General features: G+C 32.2%; 1 protein-coding gene across 23 annotated transcripts in view; it reads left to right on the top strand.

Annotated features, from left to right (window-relative positions):
* The window catches only part of RFX3 (regulatory factor X3), a 275,282-nt gene that overhangs the window by 197,785 nt on the left and 62,835 nt on the right, over window positions 1-14,662 (top strand). For all 23 annotated transcript variants that reach the window (XM_037491495.2, XM_037491502.2, XM_037491503.2 and 20 more), the window contains 2 exons: window positions 4,914-5,095; window positions 9,006-9,125. In XM_037491495.2, the coding sequence (XP_037347392.1) occupies window positions 4,914-5,095; window positions 9,006-9,125 (302 nt within the window). The remainder of the gene's footprint in view (window positions 1-4,913; window positions 5,096-9,005; window positions 9,126-14,662) is intronic.

A 14,662-nucleotide genomic window follows, 5' to 3' on the forward strand; every position in this document is an offset into this window, starting at 1 on the left:
CAGTTTGGGATATTTTAGATTGTAAATTTGAATGCTGAAGTGTCTTTTAATTGTTCCCAGTTTTCACATAATGTTCTTCAGCTTGTGCATTTTTTAAAAATTCCATTTAAACTATGTGAAAAGCTGTAGTCCCTTAATGTTATATGCCTTTCACAATCTAGCAAATTATTGTTTCACGACTTTTGCTGGTTTTAGCACTTAAAATATATTCAGCTTAGAGGAAAACTTTTATACTCAACCTTGCTTTTGCTGTATTGTAAATATATATTGTGCAGAAATGAGAGCTGTCAAAATGCATATTATTAGGGCATTGAACTTAAAATGAGTCTTAATGAAAAATAATCCATCTGGGGGGAAAAATGCCAAATGTTGCAATAAATGTTAATTGGGAATTGTATTTTTTTTAATTTGTCAACCAGTATTTCCCTTTGGGGAAAATTGGAACTGTTCATCTTCTTTAATCTATCCTGATTAATATAGATTAAATGCAAATGTTGAAAGATACAATTTTCTTGGTTTCTATCCTTAGATGAATTTATGTTCTTTCATTAATAGAATAATCAGGTTTTAAAGATAAATCAGGTTAAATGTTTCTATGGTATTTTATGGACTTTTAAGATCATAATTTTATATAAGCAAATAGTTTATGAAACCTTTTTTGAAAGAGTAAAAGAAAGTTTGTTCTAAATTACTAAATGTTAACTTATTGAATTCTATTCAAATATACTTTATTAAAGGCAAAACTGAAGAAAAAGTTCATCTTATATGAAGCATTAACATCTCTCAGCACATGGAGTATAAGCCTTTAGGTTACACTTAATCACCAACTCTTACAATATAATTAATCCTTTCTTATACTATGTTTTAGACTCAAATGTCTGATTTAAAATTTCATCACTGCGTTAAAACTTGATGGTTAAAAGTGACATATAGAATGCAGATTAAAATGCCCAGCTAAATCTCAATATCATACCTGGTAGATCCTAAATCAATTTCCATTTGTGCTGTAAATTTCTAGGAGCATTGCTCTAGTTGGTACAGACATTGGCAAGCTTCCTAGCTGGAACAGTCGTGGCACTGGCCCAGCTACCTCCATCCTCAGGGATTTTTACTCCGCTTAACCTCCTCCTGCTCTTTCAAAGGATCTCCAGGTTTCTGGCAAGGAGTAAAAGTTCCTTATCCTGCAGACAATGGGCAAGGAACAAAATGTAGCTTTGCTATTCTCAAAATTATAGTCACTAGGAAACCCCCTCTTATGGAATTTTTCAAACCAGCTAGCGATTATTATATATGTTTGTGTGTGTGTGAAGCTCTAAATGTAAACATATACACATATGTACACATATGTATACAAATACACTCCTTTTTAAAAACTGGTCTAAAAATGAAGAAAAATCTTTAAGAACATAAAGCTATGTAAAAGACCAATCATTTTGCAGAACAGTCAGTGCAGATTATTTGACTTGTTTATCCGTTTCAGAGGACCACATAGCCAATCAAATAAAAGTTTCATTTTCTCTAAGTTATTCATTTGGGGCTTGAATAATATCATTTAGGCTTCTGAGTATTTAAAGTTATCTTTTTATGTAATTATCTTGCTATTTCTCTGAAAAGTTTTCTTTGATTAAGACTGGCCCGATTAACTCTTTTATACATGTAAGATAACTTTGGACTTTGATATATTTATATCAATCCCTAATATTTGCACAAATTTTCACTTTTATAAAAGGCAGTTGATGATAGTACCGTTCAAATATTTTATTATTGGATTTACCTTTTCAGATTCTTTTATAATTTTTTTTATCTGTAAGACATTTGTTTTGGTGATGAGGAATTAGGAAACTCTTGGTTTTGGACATTTGTCTGTTTAAATAATTAATATTTTAAGAATAGTAAAAAGTTAACATGGTTTATATATTCTGTTTATATCCAATTAAACATATTGTTCTTATTTCTGTTAGAATTTACTGAAAGCATTTTATACTAAATCTATTTTTATTATTTGTAATCTTTGGTTGTAAAGTTAATATTATTTTACAAATTCTGAAGCAAAATACCCATTAAGCTAACATTTCTTATATAGGTACTTGTTCTGTTCATTGGCAAAGGGAAGAACAATTGATTTTTTTTGTTGATTTCTTTGCTAAATCTTATTATTACAGATTTGACAATATGCATTACGATATGAATCTATATAGATATGTATACAAACATATCTTTGGCAATTTTAATTTATATATGTGTGTTTCTTGCCTGTGGATAGGGTACTTTACTAGTCAGTCATAAAATATTACTGTTTTTTAACTACTATATTTTGTTTGCCTTTCCAAATTTTTTTTGCTTACTTTTTATTTTTAAAGATTTGTTTATTCATACAAGAGCTGGGGTGTAGGCCAGAAGTGCAGGGGGGTCATGAGAGAATTCACCAGAGACAGAGTGGGGAGCAGAACAGGCAGATCAACTGAAACACACTGCTGAGGGGAGCAGCAGTCAAAACAGGAGAGGTCTGCTGCACCATGTGGGTTTGCTCCCTAGCCTGGGATCGAACTCTACTGCAGTAGTTGCGGATAGCTTCATAGTGTGAGATTTAACCCCTTGCAACACCAGGGAAGCCCCCTAGAATTTGCTTTTTATTCCCAATCTTAATTTCTACATATATAATAATATATTTCAATATTATTAATATATTAATAATCCACTGGGAGGCTCTTCTAATAAATGTACACAAAACATGAGACAGCACTTCTTTGCAGTATGTTTCACATGTTCTACCCTAACACCATTCAAGTGAGGAAATAATGCTTTCAAACCCCAATCATCTTAGTGAAGCACATGGATGAAATTTGTGAGCTAGCTTAGTATTGCCGGATTTTTTTGTGTCATGTTGTGTCAGTTGCTTTCATAATCAATAAAGTTTTAAAATTTAAAAAGAAACTCTAAAGAGGCATCTTGATACCTCACTTGTCATATTTATATTTTGAGCCTCAATAAGTTGATTACCTCCTCTCTTTTACACTAAATAAATATGTATAAGTGAAGTTTTTCTGTGTGTCATTTGGAAAACTCAGAAATCATGTGTGAGATTCCTGGAAAACTTGTTCACTGACTGTAAAGTTACAGACAATTTATATCAAAAGATTTTTTTTCCTATAAATTTCTATAATAAACATTAATGTTTATTTTGTGTAGTCTTTCTTAAATTTATGGAGGGGTTGTAAATGTTACAGATGCAATAGTTAGTTAGAGATGCAATAGGTATGTTAAAATGTATGTATTTATAAGTATATCTGGACCACAGGTCACTTCATCTTCCTACCCAAAAAGTAAATTTTATTTGTAAAAGTACTCTGCTCTGTCTTACAGCCTTGGTAGCCGTATTTTCTAATCTGTATTCTTTTAATGACAAAGTTAATTATGTAAGCATTATGTAGGAATATATGGAATTAAATGGTTCTTAAATTCCATTGTTGTGGCTGAAGGTAATAATTCTAATTTTTAATGAATTTTCTTATTAAGGGTTTGGCAATTCTAAGTTTCCTCATAAATCTTAAAATACATAAGCAGAAGGAAAATTCTCTAATTTATTTGAATGTCCCTATTATTATTTTTGGAACTTAATTATAAATTCCTGAAGGATATGAGTGAGATCACATTCATTTTTGCATCTAGATACCTAGAACATAGTCTGACTTATAGTTGGTAGTCATTAAAGGAATTCTTTGGCTTCTACCTAGAGCTAAGTTGAATTGCTTATAAAATATCAACTTGCTATCACCTCATATATGGCATGGAAGTTTGGTTGAAACAAGTGATATGAAATATTTGCAGCTTTTGTAGAAATAACCACTGGTATTTAATCAATCAGCAAACATGTTGGGAGACCAGAATCAAGCACTGAGACAATAAAAATAAAACTTAAGAAAATTATTTAAATTTATTTCAGTACTTCTTTTGTAAATAAATAGCAAATTAACAATTTAATTTTGCCAATGTTGAAATGCAATAACATATACCTACAGAAGATTTTCTAAAAAAGTATCTTGTACATTTTATACTTGAAATATTACTTTTAACAAACACACATGACAATGTAAAACTTTAAGTGTGAACTAAAGACTGAGAAAATAGTGCTTTACCAACTGCCAGTTTCGTTTTCCAAAATTATAAGAAACATAGCTTTGAAGTAGAACAATTAAAATGATTCCTTATCACATATAAAATATGTATGTATATGTGAGTTGGTATGTATAAATGTATATGTATATGTATGTATGTATGCATGTATGTATGTATTTTACCAATGTCTAGTGAATTTCTCTCCTCTGGGGAAGAATGAATTTTTTTTTCTTTCAGCTGTAGAATTTATTCCAGTAGAAAATACCATTGTTATATTATCTTGTGGTAATTTCAGATAAGTAAATTAGATTCTATAAAAATGAATAGAACCTTAATGTAAAAACTCATATAGGCAGCCTGCTGTTCGTGTATTGTAACAAACCAACAACTTAAAAATATATTGTGTGCCATGCTGTCAGGCTTGGTAACATATTTTGTTCTATTGCAATTATAAATTATATTTGTGACCAGTTAATGGGATAATTTAAATTCCCTAAAGAGGTATTTGTCTCTAAAATAGCTGCCAATGCAGGGAAAATTAGAATGGCTCTCCATTTGCTTGAATATTTGAAGGAATGGACATGCTTTGAAGTTATAAGTGATGTTTAGCTATTTACAATGATTTTGAGAGTTTTCAAAATCAGGTTACACTGGAATCTCATTTACAACAACTTATATTCTTACAAGACTTGATGAAAATTTTCCTGAGTATTTCTGTATATTGTGTCATACTGTCTTGTAGACATTTTGGTAAATTATATGGTTTCTCTGTGTTTACTCTATCTTATTCATACTAGCTCCAGTGGCTGTTGGACAATTACGAGACAGCAGAAGGAGTGAGCCTTCCCAGAAGTACTCTATACAACCACTACCTACGACACTGTCAGGAACACAAACTGGACCCAGTCAATGCTGCTTCTTTTGGAAAACTAATAAGGTCAATTTTTATGGGGCTACGAACCAGGAGATTGGGAACTAGGTTAGTACCGACAAATAAGATCATAAACTAATCCCTCTTTTTCACTAGAGAGCAGTTCAGTATATTGTTTAAGAAAAAGTATGTGATTACAGATAACATATAAAGAAAAAATAATTAGCTTATTTTTTTTAAATCTCTCAGGAAAAGAAGTTATTCATTGAATACCACCAAACTTGAATTATGCATTAACCTTAACATCAACTGTTTAATAACAGCAGAGGTTTGAGAAGAGCTGATCTCAAATTACATAGAAATTAGCACATCAAGATTTACATATGAAGCTTCAAAATGTACTACATATTACTATATTTTCCTTTTGAAAATAATCACTTTATAGATGATAAGTAAGTGACATAGTTAATGGAAAACCATATATCTCTTGACTCTTGCAAAATTGCATTGAAATGTCTTTATAAATAGCTTCTATTTTACTACAGTAAGAAATTACAGCTGAGGTTTACATTTCATTACTGGAGACCAATTCAAACTCATTTGGCATACTTAAAAAATAAAGGCTTTTAAGTTCCTAAGAAATGTCATGGTCATGTTTAATCTCTTATAAGCCTCTTTAAACTCTTGATTAGGAAAGCATACATGTAAGTAAAAATACAGTATAGTTCCATTGCATGGAAACCAATACTATGAAGAAGACTCTTAGTTTCTTTGTTTACTTCCTTTGGAAATAGATATAAATGTTTTTGTTAATCAAGTTATGATGATAGACCAAAGAGACCTGCGGAGATTCATTTTTGCCTTTCTATAATTTTTATAAATTGTAACAAATATTTTAAATACCTAGGCAGAAGGAGATAGATGTTTTTTATTTCCTCAATCTATATTTATAAAGTAATCCAGGGCCTCACTGATGGCCTACCGGTTAATTCTCAGCTCTACCATAGTGTTGACCTCTGGCCCTCTACGCTGAAGCAGCCTGAGTTCGCTCCCTGGCTAGGGAGCTAACCCACATGGCATCGCAAATCTCTGCTGTCTCCTCTGCTGCTTCCCTTAGCAGTGTATTCAGTAAATCTGCTTGTTCTGCTCCCTACTGTTTCTGGTGAATCCTCTCACCTCTGCACCTCTGGCCTACACCTCAGTTCTTCTATGCAAAAATAAATAAATAAATAAACAAACAAATAAATAAATAAAAATCTTACAATAAAGGAATAATTCTTTTTTAAAAAATGCAATCCATATTAGAAGTAGAAAAATAAAGGGGCTACAATATATACCATTAGATGGTTGCCCTGTAGTTAGTGTAAGTCATAGTTTCATAGTATTTAGTAAAGAAGTTTAATATTCTTAAGAAAATAGAGCGCCTTAGTAATTGACTTTACTACAGAAAAGTAGTAAGAGATTTATGAGATTTACATGTATTCAAATGTGAATTATTCCTTTGTTTCATTTTAAATGATTATACAACTTTCAGATTGTTAGAGGTTCAGTTCTCATAAATGTGTTTTCTTCTACCTAGATTTCAAAAATACTATATTTTAAACTGGAGAATATGATTGTCTATTCATACTGAAAGAACTAGCTTTCAATCACTACAAAAAATGCTTTTTGTTTCTCCAGTTTTTTTTTTTCCCCAAGAGCCATAAAAATCGTTATTTGGGGACCTAACCTACTATCTCCTAGCTGATGGCTCAGTAGTTATGCATACCTTGCCAATATTTTGAAACTCTGGGCTTTATTCAACATTCTAATAGCGGTATTGTTGTGCTGCTTTTGTTACTGAAAGAGATTTCAATGGATCTTATTTTGAGACTCCATTCAAATCTTGAATCACATCTTTAAAATAAAAAGGGACAAAATTGGGGTTGTTCTGGTATGTGAATGAGCAAAATCCATACTCTGTATAAGTACATATTGGCAGTTTTGCAGCTTTTACTTTGTGATGTTCATTTTACCCCCTCTCACTATGTAACAATAATGTCTCCTGTTTCTTTTAAAATTGGATGTAGTATTTGCAATTAGGACTGGAAAACAGTGCCTAGAAGAATAAGTAGAAATCCTCTGGGGAAAGTTTAAACAAACGCTGTGTTAAGAAGACAGCAAAACTCTAATGTAGAAAAACTGATAATGGTAGAGGTGAGATACCAGAAAATTTTTCTACCATGGAAACTGTTTGCATCACTTTCTGTTCATCACTCAGGGAACAGAAAGAAAATGAATATAGATCATGAGGTAAAATAACTCAGATCCTCTTTTTTTTTTTTTAACTAAACTGCATCCTTTATTTATTCATCAATAAAATTATATAGTGAATTCATTCAAATCAAAACCAAACTTCTTTTAAAGTTTTGGAAGTAAGTCAAAAATAAAATCACCATGTTATTTTTAAAAAGGCAAATCCAAATTAAGTTTTAAAAAAAGGAAATCAGTGAACATGCTGACCCTCTCTCATCATCTCCAGTGGAATAGTGAAAACACCTACCCACCACCCAGCCAGAATTCTGATTTGTAGCCAACTGAAAAGAAACTAGACACTTCCATCTATTTTGGGATTTCACAAGAGACACACCATTTTACTTTATAGCATATTTGTCATTGTCTGTGTCAACTGGATGTCACCAACGTCCCATCCTACCTTTATTCCCTACCATTCTCCAGTTTGTACCAAACAACACTACTAGTTGTGGTATTAAAGGATTTTGCTTTTTTCTCATTCTGCATGGGATTTTGGACTCAAGAACAAATCTCTGCAAGTGGCAGGACTTTCTCTTTATGCATTAAGATTTTATACTGGTTTATTTTGCTGAAACTGTGTAGGTACTCATGTACCTTCCATTTAAAAAAAAAACTAATATTATCCAAATAATATGATTTTAATGTCTTTAAATATGCAGCATTCATCTACTGTATATAATCATGGAAGTAAAATGTTGTTCTATTTTTATATAAAATATTTAATCCACATTCTCTTGCATTTCTTTTTATAAACTAAAGAAAAGAAAATTGGAACGAGCACTAATGTCTTGCTATATATAGACTTGTGAAAAACTACTATTTTCTCTTTGCAAAAATTTACATATTTAATATTACTTTTGCAAGAATTTAAAAATTTCATTCAGAGTAAATCTTTGTGATTTCTAATAACAAACACGATCTTTCTCATGAAGATGGGGAAATTGTGACTCTCATTCCAGGCAGAAATTGCTGTTTTTAACAGAGAAATATCCCCTTATTTGTTGTGACACTTCTTATTCAACCTCCGAACCTGATAGGAATCCATAAAAACAGAGACTAGTAAGACATGTTTAAGAATCAATAAATTAAATGCTTCTTTCTAGGTTTCAATATATCAAATAATGAGTTTCATCATATATTGTGTCAAGAGAGTTATTTTATTTCATCATTCCTGCAGAAATAGATCTAGAAAAATGTAGAATTTAAACAAGACAGTAGAATTAAGAATTTTTTTTTTTAGTAAGAACACTTTATAATATATTTGTAATCATGGTGCAGACATTTAACCTGTTAATGAACTTTTATGGGCCCCAAATTTTCCCCAGTTACTCCTTTAGAATTATATTTTAAAATACAAATTTGAAAATAAACTGTAACTGAATAGAATGACTATTTGACTAATATAGAAGTGAAAATTTATAAGGAAAGATTGTTTTTTAGGGCACCTAGGTGAAGGGTGTGGAGTGGTTACATACATCTGAAGAGGTATGAACTTATACCTCAGAAACCTGTGCTATGTTGTAAACCAGTGCTGCCTCAATAAAAATATAATGAAATAAAAATATATATATATAAGCATTTAGAACAGGTTAATCATAAGTATGTAAGATTAACATGCTATATTTACCTAATTTTTCCAAATATTAAGTTAAATGGGCAACCTATGCAATTAATATTGGTTTGACTGACTTTTTGTGTCTCTAATGTCTGTTCTTTTATGAAGAGGAAACTCCAAGTACCATTACTATGGGATTCGTGTCAAGCCAGATTCCCCTCTTAATCGTCTACAAGAAGACATGCAGTATATGGCTATGAGACAACAACCCATGCAACAGAAACAAAGGTAGACTGGAGTTATCATTGACATGGCAAAGTTATATGTTTCTTCAGATGGTCTGTCTCCTTTTTTCTGAGCAAACAGAACAAATATATAAGTATACCAAAATGTCACTATTATTGGCATGCTTTCACTACAGACAGACTTATTCTTTTTCCCGGTCTTTAAAAATTACTTGTCAATCAACCTGCTGATTCTTTTTTCAGATTAGAACACTAAGAACAAAGCATAAGGGGCATACCCAAGCAAATACCAACAGTAGAAACCTATTTCAGTATTCATGAGTTTCTTACTTGCTATTCTGCATACCCTTTAAGCCATTCTTTTTGATGCACTATGAATTCTTACTGAATGTTTGGGACATCCGACATTTTTTTAAACACAATTTTCATAGACAGAATTGTAGATATTAGAGCTCTAAGCGATCTCAAGGATTCATGAATGAACGGATGGTTGGATGGATGGATGGTTGAATGGTGGATGGATGGATGAATAGACTCATAGATCTTTAAATTGAAAAATATCTCATTCTTGTCTGGCCCCAGAGCCTTATGACAATCAAAACATTAACAGCTCTGTTTTATCAATGAGTCCCAGAGAAGTTAAATGATTGGCACAAGCCCATGGTGCTAATAATCCAGGGCCTACTAGTCCTATGTTAAATATGTCACAGTTTAGAGTGAATAAAATGAAAAATCCCTCTCTTCATTAATGTGACTCAACTGCTATAGTAGTTATAATTTTTCTTTCCATTTGCCCATACAGATTAGGTGGGTGAAAGGAGGTGTATATATAGGTAGTCAGATCATTTGGATTTAGCCTTATTCATTGATCTGACTTGATTAGTCACCTTGGCCACATCTTCCACATCCATACTAGCTTGGTCAGAAGCATTAGCTCTATGTCACTGCTGAATAGCTTCTTAGCTTATTGGCTAAAATAAAGCATCTTAAGTCATTGTTGTAAAAAGAATGTATAACACAGTATTTCTTTACTTAGTCCACAAACACTGATTGAGTCTTTGCTACGTGCTAGTTGTTGCATGCAAAGATAAATGCAATTCCTATCTTTGAGGAGTTAAAAAATCAAAAGGGGGGCAGATGGGAATTAATTTTTTTAATTAAAACAATTTAAGAAATGCTAAAATAAAACTTTGATCAAGGAACTTTTAGAATACAGGGAAATTTTTAACAAACTCTGGTAGCTGGAGAATTGAGAAGATTTGTAGAGACTGTGCTATTTAATTAAGAATTTAGAGGGTCAGAAAGGGAGAGGGACATTCAGACTGAGAGAATAATGTAATCCAAAGCACCTTGGTATAATGTCCATATTGTCTTTGGTAAATTGCTCAAGAGTTGGTGAGGTTGTTATTTCAGGAGGTGAACTGAGAAGAGGGTTAGGGAGTTAAGTGGGAGATAAGATTTAGAAAGTAATTTAGATAATAGATTAAAGGGTTTGGTTGTATATGAAGAACAAAATAGATTTGTTCCTTGTGTACAAAATAACTTTGAAGCTGTGTAAGACTCTGAAGCAAAACAATGAAACTTTAAATTTTTTGAAGTGTCTTTGATTTTAGATAGAACATATTTAATCGAAAGAGATAGGATGTAAAGATGCATGTTATGTGACTTTAACACAGTCATAATTTTTAGTACAAGTATTCTATACTGCAAAATCAGTTCAAAATTAGTTATTATATAAAGATAATATTTTTAATTCACAGATAATTTTATTTTTAAGTTGCTGATCCCTATTTTTTGATGTATAGTCAATGAAGTATATTAAGAAAAATAGAAAAGTCATAGAACACTACCTTATATAGTCATAGTGTTGGTGTGAATATAATAAAGTTTCTTGTTTATGATTATATTGCCCACCTGTTAGTGGCAAAACTTCACAACTTTCAATTTCTGATTAATCTCTGCAATCATGCATAGCTGCACTCCACAGTAGCAATGATGGTGAGATCAAGGGAAAGAAAGTTTTATTGACAAGTAACATATGCTCAAAATTAAATATAGCAAAACTTTGATAAATTGCACCTGAGACAATTGAAGCCTACTTCTTGTGATTTAGTTGCAAATAATCCTAGCAAGTTTTCAGATTGTATGCCTTTAAAGGACATTCTTTATCAAAAACAAGACCTAGGACTTTCAAGGGTCTCCTTATGAAACAGATTCCAGAGCTATAAAGATTAATGAGCCGTGAAACCCCCTGCAATCTCAGTACAATAGTGAGTGCTTTTAGAATTAGCTGTAATGTGTGTGTATTTAAGAAGTAATATAAAATTCTTAGCAATATTAATAAACTGCTGACTTTAGTTTCTTATAGTGTTTGCTTTCTTATAAAATAAGAATATTAGAACCAAAGAAGTATCTTAAAGTTTTGCATCATTAGCAGTTGTTCTTGGAATGTTGTCTTACTCACTGATTGCAGTGTTAGTGTCATTAACTTCACAGACCCATCAGTGGGATTAGCAGGACAGAAGGAGGTTTCTGTTGTCTCTTTGAAGGATTCTATCAATTGACAACACTGATATGCCTAGCTGAAGCCAGTTAACCCTTTGTCTAAGAGAATTTCTCTCCGTTTTTTTTTCTTTTCTTTTCTTTTTTTTTTTTTTTTTTTTTTGTGGGACCCTCATCGGTGGCCAGGGATCGAACTGGCGCTACAGAGGCTGCAGGCAACCTCACAACCCAGTGCTCAACCGCTGCGCCACCAGGGGAGGCCCTGTTTTTTTTTTTTTTTCTTTTTAAGCAATGAAGAAAAGAACTTGTTCTATCATTTTTTTCATGATTTATAAAATAAGATAATTCCAGACTCAAATGATTCTACAGAATATATTAAATCCACATAAAAGAGTCTGCCATTCACTTTTAAAATACAATTGATATGTGAAAGGTTTAAAATATTTTATAGTAGGTACCAGAATATTCATATTGTTTGACTGTATCAGGATTTATTGTTTGCATCTATGTGTGCACATCTTCCATAATGTAAGTATACATGTTTTTCCACATGTTCTTATAATAAGAAAGTTCAGGTATATGCAGTGATTATTTCACCAAACAAAAGTGAAGTTTTGGAACTTAATTTGTAAATTTTTCTGGAAAGTTTAGAAATATGATAGTTGTTGGCAGTAGTAATGATTATGATTATTGTTTGTATAGCTTTTAATTTTTGGAGCTCTTTTACATATGGTATCCCAATTGAGGATTTGATAGGGTAGTAGAGGAAATTTCCACTTAATCTACAAACCAGATTCCCAAGAACACCACCATTTGAAAGCTAGCCATAAGTCAGGCAATAAATGGAAACAGCTTCTGATTGAAAAACAAGTGTCACTGAGGCCCAAGTTGGCTCATTGAAAAGACAAAGCCATCTTCAATCCATTTACCTGAAATAAAGGAGCAGATTAGAGCCACTTGATTCACAGGGATCATGAAATACAACCACTAAGCCAAGGAAGAATGAGTAAACAGGGTTCTTCTATTTCCTTTCGGTTTATCCAACACAGCATTCTGGGCACATTCATTGTTAGGGGCAAATAGACCTAGGTACTTCAGTGGAACATTTAAGTATTACTCTATTGTTTAGAATCTAACACAGTGTAATAACTTTTTTGCTTATTGATGATAATATGTATAATAGAAAAGAGTTAAAGTACTAAGAAAGTAGGAGAATGTTGTAATAGTTGTCTTTTAAATACCTTCTGTTGAAAAAAATAATTTTTGCATTAAAAGTAATCTTCAATTTTTAAGTAAATTCACTCAAGGACTAATTTGCTTACCCTAATTTAGATAATAAAAAAAAATAGGTCATTATTGAGCGAATAGGCAATTCAGTAATTTTCAGCTGTACAAACTAAGTAAAAATCTTTGCTGTCATTTATTTCACTATTTAAAAGAAATAGAGTATTGGCACATATATTTTAATTAATCTCCTAAATCCTGATAGTAGAAGGGGTGGAATAGAACAAAGCACCTTTGACAGTGCACTCGGCTGTGTTTGATCCCATTGGTCATTCTCAAAATACTAAACTGCTTTTATCATTTCCTCTACAAATGCTTAACAATTAACAATTAAACACAGACTATGATTATATTCTTCACATTTAAAAGAGATATCACCAAATCATAGCATATTAGAGCTGTAAAAAAGAGATCAACTTTTCTTTTTATAAAAATAGTCCGTGAAGGGTAGATATTTACCCATGATCATGTAACAACAAGAATTAGAACCTAGTTCCCTTGTCTTTATTATAAGAATTTCAATCTCAAGAAAGTAAAATGACCACAATAGAAATATACCTATGTAAATTTTTTATAAGAAATAAAGGGGGGCCTCCGCTGGTGGCGCAGCAGTTGAGCGCTGGGCTGTGAAGCTGCCCACAGCCTCTGCAGCGCTGGTTCAATCCCCGGCCACCAGTGAGGGTCCCAAATGGCGCGCAGACCTCTCCTGCCGCCTGCTGCTCCCCTCAGCAGTGTATTTCGCCAGTCTGCCTGTTCTGCTCCCCGCTCTGGCTCTGGTGAATTCTCTCACCCTCCTGCGCTTCTGACTGTACCCAGTGCTTGCATAAATAAATAAATAAATAAATAAATCTTTAAATAAAAAAAGAAAGGGAAAAATTCCACTTTTGTGACTGTGTCCCAAAAAAGTGAGGAAATATGCCATTGCCTGCCTTTTTGAATCATCTCTTAACAGGAACTGGATTCTATGAAAGAATATAGCCCTAATGGAAGACAAATAGAGGCCAATTGCAAAGATGATACCACCAGGCAATTTTGCTTTCATTGTAGACAGTTGTGAAAGTTTACATGTTCCTAAGGAGTGAGAGAAGATAAGAACCTTTGTCATTAGAAGACCTTAATGTAGATTTCATAGACTAGTGGAAAAACCATAAATTTAAAATTGGGAAATATGAATTTGAGACACTTTGACACTTACGCAGAATATGTGATGAACTGCGCTGAATCCCATTTTCTTCATTTGCAAATAGGCTACCTCAAAAATTGTTTTAAAGTTCAAGTGGGGAAAGATATATAATAGTTATTTTTATAACTGGAAAATATTGACATATTAGGTAATTATTATCCTTATTACATGGCATTCACTAGAGAAAAATAGAGAATGAGCATATCAGGGAGGAGAATAAAACCTGGCAATTGGGCAGGGTGGCTTCTGTTTATTTATATTGTCTAGACCTGTGGTTTTCAACTTTGATTATTATCAGTGGTTTACCTTTCCTTCCCTAGAATTTTAATTTCCTAGATTATTTTTTAGTTAACCATCTATGGTAAATTGTTCTGAGGCAATGAGGGTAGGAGTCCTTGGTAGAAGATGGGCTGTGCCTTTGGCTTTTGAAGACAAATAAGGAAAGTTGACATTGAGGAATTTACTGTTTATACCACTGCTGTCATCCCATACTGTTTATGCCACTGCTGCAGTATAAAGATATTTTCCATTGAATATAGGAGAATCACAAATAATCACAATTAAATGATTCTTAGCTATGGTAATTCACATAAATTTGATAATAGGAACAG

This window comes from Talpa occidentalis, unplaced genomic scaffold (genome assembly GCF_014898055.3).
Source record: "Talpa occidentalis isolate TD23 unplaced genomic scaffold, MPIMG_talOcc4v2.1 talOcc4.7, whole genome shotgun sequence".
NCBI classification, from domain to species: domain Eukaryota; kingdom Metazoa; phylum Chordata; class Mammalia; order Eulipotyphla; family Talpidae; genus Talpa; species Talpa occidentalis.